The 15,469-nt window shown below is 38.4% G+C and overlaps 1 protein-coding gene across 1 annotated transcript in view; it reads left to right on the top strand.

Moving 5' to 3' along the window:
• Nucleotides 1–15,469, top strand: part of LOC149153594 (Radical SAM superfamily protein) — a 131,030-nt gene that overhangs the window by 33,932 nt on the left and 81,629 nt on the right. Inside the window, exons 3-4 of the mRNA XM_089438870.1 lie at nt 4,255–4,345; nt 4,685–4,842. Coding sequence (XP_089294996.1) covers nt 4,255–4,345; nt 4,685–4,842 — 249 coding nt within the window. The remainder of the gene's footprint in view (nt 1–4,254; nt 4,346–4,684; nt 4,843–15,469) is intronic.

Genomic DNA, 15,469 nt, shown 5'->3' with positions numbered 1-15,469 from the left:
CTTAATCCTTGGTGATCACTTCTAAATTGATAAATCATCTTTCTTTCACCTCTTTTTTACCTCTTTTCCTCGTCCCCTTAAGGATAAGGAGGCCTCTCTAGGGCTTGGTGCGAAATCCATTAGAGGAGTGCGTTTCAAATTTCGTTTGAGTAGGCCTCTTCCTTTGTGTCTCCTCTAATGATCCTCTAGTTTTGGTGGATTTCCTACAGTGAAATCTTCGAAAATTTGATGCCCTAGCCTTCACACCAGGTGGGAACCCTGGAAGCTAATCCTTCAACTTGGGGATTTCTTCAAGGGTTGTGCTTTAGTACTTGTTGAAGTATATCATTCATAGCCTTTTCTCTTGCCTACCTTGACCTTGGATGAGCTCATATATCGCTAAATATCTCAACCCTAGGTCTCGTGTAGCCTTCCTTTCAAGGGGTTTTTTGTGGAAAGTCTTACTAGCTTCTCCCAAAGCTCGCACTTTCATTGAATCTTTCCATTGAATGAGCCACCTTCCCCCACTTCAAGCCTATCATAGAAACATATCAATCACAAGTGAGTCATACTAGGACTCCTGTCAGTGAAACTCCGAGAAGAGTAGGGGACTTAGGCTGTGGTGACAGTGGGCCTCTGTCCCAAGTGTTGTTATGCCCTCTAGTTTTTGCCTATTTGCAAGGCTTACTAGTTTGTGCAGCGACAATCACTAGAGAAAAATCGATTTTGTCTCAATTAATTTGATTTAATTAAGCACTTTTCCTAAGTTAGACTTAGGAAAATAATTAAAAATTGGCTAATTAATCTAATTAAGATATTTCACTTAGAAACTTTTTCTGGGTCTTGGAGATAATTATCCTCCTGTGTTCCTTAGCTTCATAGACACCCATAGGGACTAGAGCACCTATTCGAGCTACAAAAACTAACACTCTCTCTTAGCGAGGAAGGTGTTCTCTACTACTCCCAACTTATCCCTGAAGAAGACAAACTTTGGATTACCCAAGGCCTTTGTCAGAATATTTGCAACCTACTTGGTCAACTTGAAGACATGAAGACATACTTTTAAAATTCAAATTTTCTTCTTTTAAATGTCCAAATGGGACATGATAAAATAATTTTTCTTTTGAGTCAAATAAATTCGTTTTGACTCATTACAAAATTATTATTATGAAGACTGAACCCAGTTACAATTTCAACACTCCCACTTAACTATGGAGGTATTCATAATGATAGCGGGATATTCTCAAGTTGAAGACTTCTATAAGAAAGGATCCAGATTGATAAGCATCGTTGATGATAACATCATCATAACCAACATTGTCAAAATACCAAGGCCTTGACAAGTAAGCTCTATCTCTCCACTAGATCAAAGCACAATGCTGGGAGGCATTCAATAGGACACCACTGCCTCTCTGAGGCACATACTCCACCTAGGTTCACCAAAGTATGTCCTCACAGGACCATTTCCTAATCCATTGTCACAATACTTGACACAAGGAAATATCGGTCCCCCAGACCATTCTTATACCAGATCAATGTACTTGACTTACGACTGTTAGTCTTGGTCACAATACATGTCTCAAGAATGTTGGTCCATGATGCTTATCCAATCCACCATTCTCCCTATCCATGTTCATGTACTAGACTTACGGCTGTTAGTCTTGGCCATAGTACATGACACATGGAGAATAAAGCTGTCCATCCTCACTCCCTCTCAAATAGGGAGGAGATATCCACAAGCCCAAGCTTGTCTAAAAAATACTCATCCTTTCCCTTAGGAAGGGACTTCATCAATGCATCAACTACCTGTTTGTTAGTGGAGATATACTGTAGCTTCTCGGCTCCATTCTCAATCATGTCACAAATCATAATGTGCTTCAACCTTCCTGGTTACCTGACAATCTTCATATAGCTTTAACTAATTGAATCCAATATGTCATCAAATAGTTCATCAAACATTTTATGGAGCCAAACTATTTCATAGCTAATTGTAGAAACTGCCATATCTTTTGCCTCCGCAGTGCAACAGAATTCTGCTTCATGCTCTTCCAATAAACCATACCAGATCCCAACCATTAGTAGTATCTCTACTCATCATTAGCACTACCAACCCAATCGATGTATCCTCAAGTCCCAAGTTGTAGTGTAAGATCCTTCATGTCAAATTCTGCTTCCAGCTCCCTCTGAAGTCAATATTTCTTCCTTTGATTCATGTGTCCTTTCCCAAAATATGAGGTCTTCTTTAATCATGAGGTTCCTTCAAAATCTGGGATAACTCTTCTAACTGAGGCAATTGTCTTGACATGATCCTCTCCCTCTTACTGGGAGAACCTTCTTGCTTCCATGTTGCCATTTGGTGCATGCTAGATTTTTGATTTCTTTATAAGTGTATACTTCAAATTGCCTGCTCCTCTTGTCTTCTTGCTTTGCTACGTCCTTCCAATCCTTTCGTCTGTTGTCAGTCTTTTCCATTGACCTGCAATCCTCATTGGGAGGATAAGGAAGAATGATTACAACCAAGCAAAGGACACATAGACAAGAAACTAACCTAAAAAAAACTAGTAATAAATTAATAATAGCCTAAAGAGGAAAGTTATGGAGTACTTATCTTTTGAGAGGAGAGTCTGCTCCCTCTTGACTTCTTGCATTCATCCACATCGTTATCATGATGGCATTTCTTTCTTGCTAGGGTTAGGGTTTTCTTCTTTTAGCTGTAACGATTAATCCTAGGGTTTTGTCTATAAATGCTAAGGTATTCTTGTTCAAGCCCTTTTGCATCCTAGGGATTCAAATGTCTTAGTTAGGGTTTTTAACTTCAAAACCCCAGATTTACATAACCTTTTACAAACTCTAGATAACCCTTGGCTTCGGTTAGGAGAGAGTCTAGACGAAGGAGTTGGGAATTGGGTGACAGCCCCAACTCATAGCTTGCCCCCAAGGCCACACCAAGTGGAGTTAGGGATTTTCTCCACACTAACCTGAGGTGTGAAATCAGGTGGCAACATGTCTAACTACATGTCCAAAAATGGGTCTACATGCTTTTTGTTTGAATATTTCAACTCTACATCATGATCAACCAGTCATCTTCCCTGAAATTTTCCTTCAAATCTAAAAATTCCCATCTACTTACAATGGTAAATGAATATTGTACACTGTTTGAGAACATGCTATAGTCTATGTATCATATTGTTATAAGAGGACTCTTCACCTAGAGTTGGATGGGATTGATCTAATTAAATTATTAATGGCATAGCCATCCTTTGTACACTATACATTATTATCTATGTATTGTCTCAAAGCTTTCCTGTTAGCATTATCAAAAAATGAAAATGAAAATTTTGATGTGTTAGACCTTTCCTGCTAGCATTATCATGTGCTATACAACCTATAGGTAATTAATAACTTATACAACTATACAACCTACAAATTACTAATAAGTAATCAAACTAAAAATCTAAATAGAATATTTGGTTTTTAGGGTTTCAAACAGGTGGCAAATATCCTTAAAAAAGTAAAAAATAAACCAAAAACTCTAATGTTATTTGCTTGGGATCCAGCATGTAAGGACTAGTTGGCATGAGATCCATTTCAATAGCATGGGATCCATTTCCGGGTTTGAAGGATCTGTTTATGTGGCAGATCCTATGTGGATCTGGGTGGATGGGTATCCATATCCATATCTGAAACACGGATTTGCATATCCAGCAACAAGACCCTTGTGGATTTGGTAACATAGCTTGTAACAAACTTGCCATATTTTTGGTTCACAGAATTTACTCTATTTTAAGGTTTTTTTGTAGCTGCCGAGTCTTTCTCGAGTCACAGTCTTGCTGAGTCCCAAGCTAGCCGAGTCTTTGCTGAGCCCGAGTGTGACAACATTGGTTAATACTCCAACACTATAGCTCTACCAATTGGTATATATACACTTGTGTATTCAAGATGAAGTACATTTGGTCTAATTGTTAGCTATTGGGGCTTGTCAACTTGGGCACAAGTTCATTGGACGTCATCATTACGAGCAGATCATATAGACAGCAACATCAACACACTTATCTGGATACATCCTATAGGAATGCTGTGCCTCAATCATGTACAGACTGATTTTTCCAAAATCTGTCAATTTTTTCTCACAATGTGATTTGCATTTGGGTTTGGTTCAATTTCTTCTTTCTTGGCTTTTCTTTTCCAAGTAGCCTTCTTAATGTTGTTTCTGGTTAATTGTGTCACTTATATGTTGTTATGGGTGGTATCTGATTGCACCCTCTTTCTTGCTAGTGTTGGGTACATTGTTCTCACAAGTGTAGATCGAGATGACATACCAGATGGTGGCAGTGGGCATTTTGCTCGCACTGTGAGCACTCTGAAGGTAACAGCATTGCACCCTCAGAATTTTAATAATCTGTTTTTGTACGAGTTCTGTCTGTTCTTTAATTGGATCTCTCAATACTAGCGGGTTGGCTATTAAAATGCTTTTTCTTTGCATTCCTTTTAGCATGTGTTCACAGCCTTGTCTTTTTTCCCTACTTTCTTGTAAAGCACGTTAGAATAATTAGATGGCAGACATTTTCTATTAATTGAAATGATGGAAAGCATATTTCAATAACACTATATATAATCATATTCCCCCCTCGTTCATTCATATATATGTGTGTGTGTGATGAACCATTCTTATAGTATGCTGAATTGTAAAGGCCTTATTTTGCAGGAACTCAAGCCAGAGATTCTTGTTGAATGTTTAACTTCTGATTTCAGAGGTGATCTAGATGCAGTTGCCACTGTTGTAAAATCTGGGCTAGATGTATTTGCTCACAACATTGAGACAGTGAAACGACTTCAACGGATAGTAAGAGATCCAAGGGCAGGGTAAAGAACCCAGCCTCTGTGCTCTCTTGAATATGCCTTATGTGCCTTTAAAAATGTGCTGCTCATTCTGGTGGTGATCTGGACTTTAATGCCTTCAAATATATAGGCAATGGGAAACTATAGGCTTTTGTTATTTTAGCAAGTATTTATCGTTGTCATCTACTAAGAAAATTATCAAGGAAAAAATTATTATCGTATACTTTAGGCTTTTCATGAAATCCAGCTTATGTTTAGGTATACCATGATGATTCATATAAAATTACCTAGAGTGACAAAAAGGAGAGAATTATTAGTGTAGCAGTCCAAACGTTCTACAAAGTGGCCTTTTTCTTGCTGCTTAGGATAATTGGAGGCGAAACCACATTTTTGACCTGAATTCTGGTAGGAATTATTTTGGATTGATGGAATTGCAAATATTAGATATTAACCTTGCACATCACAATTGAAATAGGGGTATCCAAGGGTGCTAAGTCCATTTCTGCATTACAAACAACAATTTTTTCAATCAAAAAATGCAATTTCAGTAAAGATTGTCTAGCCGGTTTCCAGTGATAGCAAATTGGAAAAGGTTGAAATCATAGAACATTTAGCATTCCGTGTTATAAATATTAAGCTAATATAGTGTTCTTGACCATTATAGTCTAACTGTTCTATGTTTTGGCATTTTTTGCTGGAATTCAGCAATACAATTTTTGGCAAGATTGTGATTTTTTGTCGTTTCAAACGTTTTTTCGAATGCATAAATGGATTCAGCATACTGAAAAAATCGATGGGCACTCAGACTATGTAAGCTACACAGTTCAAACTTGTGATTCCAACAAATTCTTACCAGGTTCGGGTAAAATTCACTGGAAAATATAACTGGTAACAGGCCAAAACATAGAAGAGTTAGACTACGACATCATAAATTGCCCCACATTTATCTTGATAGAATTTCTATTGAGATTTCCTTTTGAATACTTGAATGCATGGAAGCTCTACAAAGATCTGAGTTGGAGTGAACTTGTAAATTACTCATAGGAATTAGGCCAGGAATAAATTTTAATTTATCCGTATCTTTTATTGTATAATTTCTCCTCTATAGTATTACCCCTGTATATGCAAGGGTAACCATAGCAGAAATTTTCTCTCTCATGATGCAGATTTCCAATTGGCAGTCTTGTGTGCCCCTTATATAGCAGCCCCTCATATGCTTCTCACTCATTATTGGTCTACTCATTCACTTGATCAACATTTTTATCCAATGAAGGCGGGTCAACAACCATGGGGTACAGTAGCCATTGTTTCATACAAAGTGCGTACATTTAATGTCCAGTGCATTTAAGTAAGGATCATGGGTTGAAATTAGATAATGGATTATGGTTCTTGGAAGTTATACTTGTTGCCTTATTTCACCTTGGTGGTCATTTCTTGCTTCTAGTAAAGTGCAAGCACCTTGGAGCTTTTCTTTCACTGTCTAGGAAGAGCACGAATAAGAGGCCTTGATAGAGGTAGCACATCCACATCCTTCCATACTTAACACTTTCCATCTATCCATTATCCATTGTCTTTTATTTTGTTTGGTTGTTGTCTATCGCTCGTACTAGCTCCTTGTTTTGCCTCTTCCTATGAGAAGAGCAACTTGGAAATGCCCAAAGGTTGATGTATCTGCAAAGAGAAAAAAATTAAAAGCATTTGCAAATTGTTAAAATGCAAAAGAGTGGCAAGGGATGAATATAAATTCAAAAGCCAAGAATAACTTGAGTTCTACCCCCTCATGTGAGGCCATCACACTAGGCCCGTGTATATCATGCCTATCAAAGCAAAAAGGACTTAAAGAAAACATCCCAATCCTATGGGTAATGAATGTTGGAAAATGTAACTATGTTCGGTCTTCATTAATGTACTTGAGTCATTATGTAATGTACTTGTCAAAAGAATTAAGAAAATAATTTTTATTATTGTAACAATGACTTATTAAAGCATGGGTTTCATGCTTGGGTCATTATTATATTAGTCAAAGTCCCCCTTGTGGACTCCTAGGATTACTATTGAGTTTATAGAGTCATTGTACATTCAAAGAAACCCTTCTTGGGGTTATGAATCATGTAAAAAGGTTTAGTATTGAGTCAAATATGAATTATGTATCCCTCACATCAAGTCAGCTTAAGAGAGATCAAGTTGGCCTAAGGACCCTAATTCGACCCACAAGAAGCCTATAAATACAAGCTAGTCGAAGTCATTTGGAGCATCAACTCTCAAGCTAGTTCAATATGTCAAGAGTAGCTGGAGAAGTGCAAAGTCTATTGTCAGGAAGTTGAAAGAAGTGCGAGTTTGGGGAAGTCTAAGAAGAGGAAGAAAATCGAGTTTTTGGTGCCTCTCTCTCTCTCTCTCTCTCTCTCTCTGTTTTGTGGTCTGGATTGGGAGATCGAAGTCTCCTAAGTTTCACTATTGTCGGAAGCTGCTACCTAGTCGAAGTTGCTGGAAGGGGTCGAAGATCTGGAAGGATGACTTGGAGTGGAGGGAAGGTCTAGTCTTGGTCTAGGGTGAAGAGTCTCAAAGAATATTATTGAAAGGAAGAATTATCTTGAATGGGTTTTCCCCTCGAGGGGGGTTTTGCCCTGGCATAGTGCCTATATCTTGTGTCTCTTGTTTTGTGATCTTCATACACACATAATATGGTAATTGCTTGATGAAAGATAAGATAATAAAGAAGTAAAAGAAGCCAACACATTCATAAGTAATTGTCGAGAAGGGAGAATCAAACCCTAATATAACTACTTTGATTTTCCAACATGGTATCAGAGCTAAGGTTAGGAAGAGTTGAAGATCACTGTTGACATGTATTCTCCCTCTATGATGAACTACATAAGAGTGGGTTTCAACACTGCTGGAAGCTGGATCAAGAAGGTCATCTACTACTTGTTCAACAAGGACAAGAGTCCAGGATTCTTGGTTGCTCTTGCAAGTTCGCTTACTGATGACAATGCATGGATCATTGATAGTGAAGCATTGAGACACATGACAGGTGAAATTAAACTTCATACACTATCAAAGGAACCATCTTCTCATGCAATAGAATTGGGTGACAACAAAAGCTATGCTATTAGTGTTGAAGAAAATGTAACTAGGTTCAATCTTCATAATGACATGATCTCTATAAATGATGAAATGAAAGAAATAAAATTATTTTTGTATGCCTTGGCATTTGTTGCATGGGTTTCATGAGCAAGAGGTTTATTTGTTAGTGGCTCCCATTGAGAGCCTTAGGATTTATTATTGAGTCAAAGGAGTCGATGTCATGTATGAAGAGCTCTTCTTGAGCATATGAAAAATATATACGAGTCAACCTAGTGTCTAGAAAAGCCCTCCAAAAGAACAAGCACAATCCTCTTGATGTCGGCCAGCAAAAGGAATTAAATACAGTGATGTCGGCTCACCTATGGAGACACACCCATTCAGCATGACATGTCAGCTCGTTTATGGAGACGAAACTACTATAAATACCCTGCTGAGATTTTTGTATAAGTTCAGTTAGGGATCTCAGATATCTCTGAAATCTTCGGTGGTAATTACAACAAGTAATTACAGTCTCAAGACCTCGCAAAACTCAGAGATCTTTGTTCTTCGGATGGGTGCCACTGAGATGAAGTTTTTCGGTCTCTTCACAGTCATAATGGTTACAGTCTCGACATAGGTATAATGATAAGGATCTCGGTGCAGGAAGAGAACACTCTGTCTCGACATACTAGATAGTATCATGAAGATCTCGGTGTAGGAAGAAAACACAATCACAAATCTCGGCATAGCAGTAATGACAAGGATCTCGGTGATCCCACAGTATCACACTTTGTCTCGACATTCATCCTGGACGCAGTCATGATCTCGGTATATTTGTGATGAGGAGATCTCACAGTGACACACTCTGTCTCGGCATACTTCTAGATGCAGTCATGATAGATTCAATTATGATCTCGGTATAGTCATGATTCTGATGGAGAGAAAGTTACAAGGTGAAGATCTCAGTAAAGGTGTGGCAATGGTGCAACAACAATGATCTCGTTGTTATGATGAATATCTCAGTGAAGGTGCAATAATGATGACCTCGGTGAAGCAGCAATGATGATGATGATCTTAGCAGTGACAAAGAAGAGGATTGGTGTCTTGGTGTTGGAGTGGCTTAATAGTTCAAGGGTCATGGTCTTGGTATTCGTCAATTGGAATCTCTATAAGAAGAATTTTATGCGGGTTTTCCTCTCAAAGAGTGAGAGGTTTTGGCCCCGGCAAAAAGACAACATCTTGTGTCCTTGTCTCTTTTGTTTTGGTAACTATTTGATGAATTGAAGAAAAGACACACTCTAATAATAACAAGCAAAGATTGTGCTAATAAGAAAAGTTAAAAATACCTCACAAATAGTTATCATGGCGAGAAGAATCTTATTAACCTACATTGCCCTAGATTCTTCAACATGGTATCAAAGCTAAGGTGCTGAAGTCAAAGGAAGGGCATAAAAGAGACACTCAAGCTTCAAGGACATCAAAGTAGGTTGAAGGATATTAAAAGAAAGGGATCAAGATCTACAAGGATTAATTTATAACAATAGTCTACAACTACCCACAGTCTCGGTGCTATTGGAAAGATGAGGTCTTGATATTAGATCACAATGCTTAGATCTCGAATCACAGTCAAAAGAAGAAAACGCAGTTTTGGTGCCTCCCATAGTTTCAGTCTATATCATACAATGATCTCAATCATAACATGATCTCATCATACCAGTGATAGACACTACCTCAGATTGAATCCTTTTTCTATAAAGAATACAGTTTTGACAACTCAGATTCATGATGCATACTCAATAGCATATTGAAGCGGATCATCTACAACATAGCGCTCAAAAATAGGTCTAGGTACTATAAGGTGATCATAGCAAGATGCTCTATGATTCTACATGATGCTGCATACTAAGGTTCACTTGTGTGATAGCAATACAGTGCCATCTCAGATCATAAGGATCAGATGTATAAGTCATAGTAACTTGAAGGCAAGCTTCCTATCGTTACAACAAGGATCTCATCTAGAGGAAGCATCAATGCATCTGCTTCAACCACTTTCAACATGATCAAGGTGAAGATTTTATCTTCACGTGTCAAGTAAGTATTTTCATTAACAATGACTTAGTATTTTCATTAATCAATTTGGTAAAATGACTTCATGATTGCAAGGAGATCTATAGGTTGGATGGGTCATCAAAGGTCCTTGCATGGAATAAGGAGGATTGTCATAATCCTCATAGATAAGAGAAGTCAGTGAACATATCAAGGAAAAAGGTTTCCTTTGAATTCATGGGAGGGAACTCTTAAGGTCCTCCCATCCCTATGTAGCAAGAAAGGAGACATAAAAGAGATATATGAAATGTCAGAAGATATACTCTGAAATGAAGTGAAGAAGGTCATATCACTTAGACCTGATTGAAGGTATCAAAGAATGAAGGAATATCTTCATAAGATCTCAATTGGGAGATCTGGGAGAGATGATAAGAAGATAATTATCATTGTTCTGAAATGCACTAACTGATAAGCAAGGTAACAAATGACAAGAAAGTTACCTCATTCATCAACTTGTGGTCTCTATGTTAGATAGAAAAGGACAAGTTGAGGGAAAAAGTGTTGAAGGTTAAAGGACTCAAACATGTGCAGAAAGGAAAGGGAAGTTTGGTCCTCAAACAAGACATATAGTATAGCTAAGATTCAATGCTATGGAAAGATTATGGAAAGAAGCTCATATCACTAGAAAGATGGAAGAAGCTGAAGAAAAGGGCCAAGGAAAGAGGGAGTAACAGATCTCTACTATGATCGAGATGGTATCCCTCACAAAAGGGTCCTATCACAAGCTCCTAAATCTTTTAGATATGACCATGATAATAAGATGCATCGTGGAAGCATTAGAAACAAGAGCTCGTGACATAACCATGGGAATCATGAAGGACAAAACCCATGGCAGTCAAACATGACAGGATATAGCTCTTGAGAACCTCATTGGACATTGAAGGAAAGGAAGAAGTCATCTAGGATAAGGCTCATCATACATCAAGTCAAAAAGGAATCATCTACTAGATGAGAATATGCAACATCCTTAAGATTCTCTAATGGAATTTTCATTGGAGGGTTCACTAATCTAGAGAGGAAGCAAGGGTTTCATTAGGAACTCCAACTTATGAAATTCATGGGATGATGGTATGATGATATGAGAAATAAAGCAGATCAAGGGATTGAAGATCTTTTCAATCAAGGAAGTTGCTGGAAGAAGCCTAGATGACCTAAGGGTAAAATGAGGTATGTATGCTTGTGTTTAATATTATAATGTCATGTCGTATGGTTGCAGGTAACATGGATCATTACTTCTATCTTGAGAAGCATGATCAAAAGAAAAAGGATCTCCTCCTCTGAAAGGATGTAAGAAGGCATAAGTCACACTAGATGAAATCAACATAATATGTCATCATATGAAGTATGAGGTGGTTGACTACAATTAAGAAACTCTGATTGAAAGTTCTTGGGAATGGAATGTGTGAGGAAGGAAGAGATCGTGAGATATGCAACCATGATGAAGGCAATCAACATCCAAAAGACTAAGAAGATTTGACTAGGAAATCTCCTGAAAAGATATGAAGACTCTGATGAAAGTCTGAAAAAGATGGAGACCCTTGACAATGGATATCTTTGGAGATGTGTCAACATGTATGCAGGATGCTGATACCTACAAGAAGATGTCATGATGAAGAGCCATCTCGTAAGGTACTATTTGATTTAATGTTATATTTTGATTTCTAGAATAATTTTTGGATGAGTTCATGCAGGGCTACTGGCACAAGAGTTGTAAGTACAACTACAATTAGCATTCATGTGGTGGATGGAAATTCCTGAAAGAAACATGATGAGGAAGAAGTAGCCATATGAAGAAGGTTCCAGATATGTATCAAGAAGGCCACTTTCCATGAAGAAAGGAATGACATGACAATCCAAGAAGGAAAGTGATGGATGGCTAATGCCCTACAAGGAAGAAGCTCGATTGAATTTCATGACATCAAGGAAAGAAATTGATCAAGCAGCTGAAGGACCCATGAAGAAGAAGCTGCTAATGAAAAGGAGAGTCCCTAGTTAAGAGGGAGCTCTGGCAAGTCCCTATTTGAGAGGGAGCTTCGGCAAGTTCTTGGTCAGAGGGAACTTGGGTACATTCCTTTACAGGAATGGGCATATCTTCCCTAGTTAAGAGGGAGAGATAGACACAACATTCTTGTCTTCACCTTGGAAGAAAGAATGGAGGATTGGGTAATCATCTAGCATCCGATGCTCTTTGAGGATGTGTAGGGCATCCAAGATAAGAGTAGGCAAGAGGACCAATATTCTTTGACGGCTTGGAACCCAAGATAAAAATAGTCCTAGAAGGTCATACTCAGTGAACACCCGGATGGGTATGTACCTTGAGAGACAATGATGAAGGTGTCTATCGTCATTGGTCTCGCCAACATTGTAGCTCCTGATCTCGTGGAGAGATGGAGCTGTTAGTCAAGGCCTTGCACTGTGACAATGCTGGTTGATATGATGCTATACAGATGGGATTATCAAGCCGATTCTTCTTATGAGAAATTCTTCAGATTGAGAATAACCAAGTACCATTATGAATACCTCCCTAGTTAAGAGGGAGTGTTGAAGAAAATGTAACTAGGTCCAGTCTTCATAATGACATGATCTTTGTAAATGATGAAATGAAAGAAATAAAACTATTTTTGTATGCCTTGCTGCATGGGTTTCATGAGCAAGAGGTTTATTTGTTAGTGGCTCCCATTGAGAGCCTTAGGATTTATTATTGAGTCAAAAGAGTCAATGTCATGTATGAAGAACTCTTCTTGAGCATATGAAAAATATATGAGTCAACCTAGTGTCTAGGAAATCCCTCCAAATGGACAAGCACAATCCTCTTGATGTTGGCCAGCAAAAGGAATTAAATACGGTCATGTCGGCTCACCTATGGAGACACACCCATTCAACATGACACGTCGACTCATTTATGGAGACAAAACTACTATAAATTGTTGGAAATAATACTGAGAGGGGGGGTGTGAATCAATATTATCAAGTCAATTATTTTTCATTTACTTCAGTTAGTGAAAACGACATATATACGCAACTGCGGTTAAGGAAACTCGCGTATAACTTGCAGACTTATAATTTAATTTATTCTTTAGATGTTGATTATTAATCTGGGTGTCAGAACCATATAAACAGTAACCAGGAACAGTAACACAGAATAGACAGTCACACACAAGAACACAAGATATAAGGTGGAAACCCAGTGTGGGTGAAAACCACCTACTGCAATTCGTCTCTATCTTATTTCAATTAGAAACTTTTTTTTACAATGTTTCTGTACTGGTGCAGTCTTATACCAGTACGCAGGCTTCTACCTGCAGAAGGCTACAACCTTCTCTCGTTTTCTAGCTTCTCCTGGAAGGGAGCTACAAACCCCTTAGCTCTTGTACTAACTGATGTACTAGTACGTAGGTGTTGACCTACAGAAGGCTACAACCTTCTCTTTTCTTCCAGGGACCACGTTTCATAAATTTTCAGACTGGATCCATCAATAACAATAATCAAACATCAAATACATCTGCATCAACCAATCTCCTTTGCTTCAATCAAAACTGAATCAAACAATTACTTCTCTGAATGCTGTAACCAGAATACATTAATAGTAACTAGAAACCAATCCTGAACCCAGAACACTGCAGCAATAAACAGAAGTAGCTAAAACATATTTCATGAGACGTATGCTACTTCAATATGTAGAACCTGCGTGCATACGCTTCTGTATTAAGGCCAACCAGCATATACGCTGTTTTGACTTACTGAACCAGCGTGTATACGTGCCTCTGCTGTGTCGAACCTGCGTACAGATCTATAAAAGATAATTTACCCTTTTCACTTATTCAGACATCAGTTATACCCAGATTATCAGATTTATAGATCAAGTCATGCGCCAAATATAACAGATCAAAATCACATATAGATATTACTATTCAAGCCTTAAGATCTTGACCCATTAATAGAACTTATCCTTCTTCTAGTGCTTAGGTTCCTCCTTGGTTCAGATCCAGCTATGCACCATAACCCAATTCTAGATCTTGCTTTTCATAAGATATTCAATGCTTGAGTGAAATGTCTTTGCCAAATGATCTCCTTCCCTTTTTATAGTCTTAGGCCTTACTCAATACCATGGTCCAAAACCATAGAGAATCAATACCATGGACCCAATACCTGGGTTCAACACTTCGGACGAGATACCATGGTCCAAAACCATAGGTCCAAATACCAACGACTAAATATGATGGACCAAAAAATACGTTTTCCCACATATACGCGCTTTTCCTTGCATGAAAAGTGCATGCATACGTATATGCGCCTTTTGATCGGCAATCCTGCGTGTATACGCGACTTCGTTAAGAGGAACCTGCGTACATCTCTTTTTCCTTCATTCTGAGAGCCTGAACTGTGATCTGTCATTTGAGTGAGTTGCAATCAAGGAAAACACTTGTGTCATAGCGCCAACCTGTGTCATAATGCCAACAATCTCCCCCTTTGGACTTGATGGCAACCCCAAGTCACTCATAGTCATTCTCCCCCTTTGTCATCAAGGGCAAAGGGTTATGCTCCCCCTGAGTACATGCTAAAATCTCTGCTCTGCTGTGCTGTCCATGCTCCCCTTGACTGTAGGCAAGGTCTGCAAGAAGATGTTCTACAAGAAGAAACATGATTTTATACATCATAAATGACCTTCCTATCACCAAAGACTCATATATATATCCATCTCCCAACCAAGTGGGGATATACCAATATTGACTCATCCACCCAACCAAGTGGGGATACACCAAAAGTTTACACATGATAAAGCAAGAACTTTATATCATCCATCCCAGGCATAGTGGGGAAACCAACATATGCCGTTACATGACCTTGATAATAAGAGAAATACATGACATAGAGACTAAATATCTAAGACAAGACTATGATAGTCATCAGCAAGCAACATCTGTCAATCATCATTTAGACCGACACCCATGATCTCCCTTTGTACCTGTTCTACCTATGCCAGATGGTCTCTGCCAGATCCATATCAGACTCTTTTCATCCTGAGTCTGGCCCCATTGTTTGTCTTCAAACCATAATATACGCGACTGTGTCCACAGACACCTGCGTATGTACGCGGATACACTTCATGGAACTCGCGTACACTCACTGTTCTCTGAAACAGATAATTTCAACAGCAAGATGATGCATCAACTACTCCCAGCTTCTGTCTGAGGTATTCAAATGTATCCCTGGGCAGTGGTTTGGTGAATATATCAGCAACCTGTTCCTTGGAGGGAACATACTCCAATTTGACCTTTTGTTCAAGCACTTGTTCTCGGAGAAAACGATATTTGATAGGTATGTGCTTGATCTTCGAATGCATGACTGGATTCTTTGAAATACTGATTGCATTTGTATTATCACAAAAAATGGAGATAGGTGGAGTACAAGTGATTTGAATGTCTTGCAATGTTTACATCATCCAAAGAAGTTGTGTGCAGCAAGATGCAGCAGCGACATA

This window comes from Pinus tabuliformis, chromosome 9 (assembly GCF_031772625.1).
Source record: "Pinus tabuliformis cultivar Carrire ecotype Pingquan chromosome 9, CPIR1, whole genome shotgun sequence".
NCBI classification, from domain to species: Eukaryota; Viridiplantae; Streptophyta; class Pinopsida; order Pinales; family Pinaceae; genus Pinus; species Pinus tabuliformis.
Note: the sequence above shows the minus strand (reverse complement) of the source record. Positions and strands in the feature narration are given on the sequence as shown.